Genomic DNA, 4268 nt, shown 5'->3' with positions numbered 1-4268 from the left:
AAGTCAATTTAGGAGCCAATGAGGATGAGAAGTTTTTTTCATTTTTCCTCAGTTATCACTATTAATATTCTCATGAACATAGTTAGAGCATACTCATTTCTCTTGAGTGACGGTTGACATAAACTACTGTTTAAAATAAAAATTTCCAAAAACTCCAGTATGATGAGCAAGTCATTCCACAAAAGGTCATTCTTTTATTATTATTTCCTCTTTCCTTTTCCTTCAGAGAACACCTCACCATGAGGCTCTGGCTAGTCTGGAATTTGCTATATAGACCAGGCTGGCCTTGAACTTACAGAGAACTACATTCAGAGTATGGAGAGCAAAGGCACGAGCCACTGCATCTAGCTCATTTCCTCTTTTTAATAATTTACTTTAATTTGATGATAAAGCTAATACCAAATTACTGCAAAATAGTAAGCATATAAAATAGGAAATACGAGTTTCTCATGGTCGAGCTCATTAACTAAACATTTCTAGCAACTGTTAACTATATTGCATATCCCTTCAGAATCCTTTCTAAATGCCATATTAGTGTAAATAATCACCACCATCACTGTCATTGCCATTATTGTCTTGTAGGATTGACACAGTCATGGAATTTCTCTGTTATTCTCAACTCGATCACCTACCGGGTTATCTCCCCCATGTCAAGTCACCACAGATCCAGTTTAACGTTTGGCTGATACATATCTTTTCACAATATGTATGCTATAAAGGTAAATAACCTTCAAGTGGATCTTTATTTCCAATAACTTCAAATATTTATTTACATGGTATTTATTCTAAATGTCACAATTTGCAATAACCATTCTTGTACATATATTTGGTTCACTATTTGTACATACAGATATATGTAGCATACTTGTATTAGGATTCAAAGAATAAATGATAATCTTCTCTCAAGTGTGTATTTAAAAGACAGGATGCCCACCTTCCTTGTATTTACTGAGCAGTTTCGTTTCTTTGTCAATATTTCTGTTCACAACTATCTTCATTTGGGAATATTTCCTTCCTTCCTTCCTTCCTCCCTTCCTTTCTTTCATCCTTCCTTCCTTCCTTTATCTCTCTCTCCTTTCCTTCCCTCCCTTACTCCCTTTCTCCCTCCATTTCTTCCTTCCTTCCTTCCATCCTTCCTTCCTTTGTGTGTTGGCTAGTTTTATGTCAACCTGACACAAGCTATAGTCATCTTAAAAAAAAAAAGGAATCTTGGTTGAGAAAATGCCTCCATAAGATCATGCTGTAGGCAAGCCTATAGGGAATTTTCTTAATTAGTGATTGATGGGTGAGGGCTCAGGCCATTGTAGGTGGTGCCATGCCTGGACTGGTGGTCCTGGGTTCTATAAAAAAACAGGCTGAACAAGCCAAGAGGAGCAAGACAGTAAGCAGCACCCTTCCAAGGCCTCTGGGTCAGTTCCTGCCTCCAAGTTCCTGCTCTATTTGAGTTCTTGTCCTGACTTCCTTTAATGATGAACAGTGATGAGTAAATAAAAGCCTATAAACACTTTCCTCCCCAAGTAGCTCTGATCGTGGTATTTGATCACAGCAATAGGAACCCTGTTAAATGTAAGAATTTTTCTTTTTGTCTGTCTTGGGAATTGGAGTATATGCATTCACCATGTACTTGTGAAGACCAGAGGACCACCCATGGGTGTCATTTCACTCCTTCTACAAAGTGAGGCCCAGGGACTCAGGTCATCAGGCTTGAGAGCAATTGTCTAGTCACTGAGCCATCTGATGAGTCCCTCTAATATTCCTATTTTTCATGTTGATTATACAAAGTCTCTACACATTGTCCCAGAAAATTCTGCCATGTTTCTCTCTGCCTTTGAAATTTCTTCATGTGCATTTGGCCATGAATTTTTTCAAACCAGGAGAGGGAGGACGTCACCTCTCTCAAGGATCTCAGCACAGATGGAGGGTTTTCTTCAGCACTGCATGGACCTCCCTATTCCTCAAGCAGTAGATGATTGGGCTACACATGGGAGAGGCCACTGTGTAGATGACTGACAGCACCTTGTTGAGGTCTGTGGATCTGATATGTCTGGGCCTGGAATACACAAAGAGGACCACAGAGTAGAAAATGCCCATCACGAGGAGGTGGGAGGCACAGGTGGAGAGGGCTTTGTGGCTCGCAGCAGCTGAAGGCATTCGGATCAGCACCCTGCTGATGGCCACATAAGAGGCCAGAGCAACTAGCAAGGACCCACAGAAGATGATGGTGGCTGAAATGAAGTCGACGAGCTCTGTGAGGGCCACATGGGTGCAGGACAGGTTGAGCAGAGGAGAGACATCGCAGAAGAAGTGGTTGAGGACATTGGGGCCACAGTAGGACAGACTTGCAATGCATGTGGTCTTGATCACAGACACCAACAGTCCACCCACCCACGAGGACAAAGCCAAGCCCCAGCAGACTTGGGGCCTCATGAGCAGTGGGTAGTGCAGTGGGCGGCAGATGGCCACATAGCGGTCATAGGCCATGGAGGCCAGGAGGGTGCACTTGGTACCAATGAAAGAAATGAATAAAAACAATTGAGTCATGCAGGATGTGAAGGACACATGGCAAGGGCTGGACCTCAGGCTCTGGAGCAGGCTGGGCATGGTGACTGACACATAGCACATCTCCAGGCAGCTGAGGTTGCCCAGGAAGAAGCACATGGGCTTGTGAAGTAACTCATGGTGGCTGCAGATGAGGTAGATAACTAGCATATTCTCTAAGAGGATCAACAGATAGAGGGCCAGAAAAATAACAAACAGACCATTCCTGATGTCTTTCCTGGCAGACAATCCCAGCAGGATAAAATCCTGGTGAGTGGACCTGTTGGTCAGTTGCAGAGATCTCTCCATCTAAGTGAAGAAAGAAATAGGTTTATAAAGACTGTTCTGCAGTATAAAGGCATCTATGGTCAAACCTTCTCAGAGCTGAATCAACTTAGCAAGGGGTTGATCTGGGGCAGGTGGAGCAATAAGGAGAAACTGGAAAACGGCAAAACCAGAAGTGGAAAATTGACACACACAGGAATTTACTGAGTCCAAAATTTTAAGCAAGACACCCAACCTTATGATCCTCCATCACTGTATGGGTAAAACAGAGGCGAGGGGCTGGTGAGATGGCTCTGCAGTTAGGAGCACTGGCTGCTCTTGCGGAGGACCTGGGTTTGGTTCCCAGCACCTACATGGCAGCTCACATGCATCTGTAGCTCCAGTTCCAGATGATCCAATACCTTCTGACCTCTGAGGGTCCCAGGCACACATGTGGCACACAGACATACATGAAAACAAAACAGTCACACACATACTATAAAATAATAAAATCTAAAGAGAATTAAACAGAATGAAATCCATCCTCATGAAGCCCTCGGCCATTGTGAATATTTAGTTTCTATAGGTGTTTGTTTTCTTTGCACTGCTGAGACTTGAACCCAGGGCCTTGCCCTTCTTAGATAAGTGCTGTACTACTGAGCCACAACCCAGCCCCTTCATATGATATTTAAGTATTACAATAGAAGAGAGTGTGTTTTATCAAATAAGGAATGGTGGTTATTTTCTTACATTTGATGACCTCAAGTGATTGCTTCTGGGTCAGATTTCTTTCTTTGGAAACCCTTCATGACCTCAGAGGTTGTGTGCACTATTTTAAATAAAAGAAGACTTACAACAGTCTTTTGTGGGTATATCTCTCTAAACTGGGCTCATCTCTAACGGAAATGTGTCACTAGTAGAGAAAGGTGCCACTAAAATAATCTTTCCATGACAATCTTCCTCCATGACTACATGACCACAGAAGATGGCAAAGGCAGGAATGAAGTTGATCAGCTCTGTGAGAGCCACCTAGGTGAAGGACAATTTGGGCAGGAGAGAGAATTTAGATTTATTTATTTTATGTGTATGAGTACTTAGCCTGCACATATGCATGCACATCATGTGCAGCCTGGTACCCAGAGAGGTCAATATAATGCACCTGGAACTGGAGCTAGGGATGGTTGTGTGTCGCCATGCAGGTGCTGACAATGGAACTTGTGCCCTGTGCAAAAGCAACCAGAGCTCGTAAGCTTGAGGCCATCTTTCCAGCTCCTCACCTCTATTAGAACAATACAGCAACTAAGACTCCTAAAGCTTGGGTAAAGGAAATCCTTCCAGAATGACAACAGTTGTGTGTGTGTGTGTGTGTGTGTGTGTGTGTGTGTGTGTGTGTGTTTCTGTTTATCTGTCCATATGTATGTGTGCATCTGTGTATATGCATGGGTAGGTGTGTATCAATGTGTTTG

General features: G+C 43.0%; 1 protein-coding gene across 1 annotated transcript; it reads right to left on the bottom strand.

Moving 5' to 3' along the window:
• Positions 1-1905: 1905 nt before the first annotated feature.
• On the bottom strand, positions 1906-2847 carry LOC128095532 (olfactory receptor 5-like). The gene has a single exon (XM_052714590.1). The coding sequence runs from the start codon at positions 2845-2847 to the stop codon at positions 1906-1908; it is 942 nt and encodes a 313-aa protein (XP_052570550.1).
• Positions 2848-4268: the final 1421 nt, after the last annotated feature.

Source organism: Peromyscus californicus, unplaced genomic scaffold (assembly GCF_007827085.1).
Source record: "Peromyscus californicus insignis strain IS unplaced genomic scaffold, ASM782708v3 Scaffold_4__1_contigs__length_199733344, whole genome shotgun sequence".
Classification (NCBI taxonomy): domain Eukaryota; kingdom Metazoa; phylum Chordata; class Mammalia; order Rodentia; family Cricetidae; genus Peromyscus; species Peromyscus californicus.
Note: the sequence above shows the minus strand (reverse complement) of the source record. Positions and strands in the feature narration are given on the sequence as shown.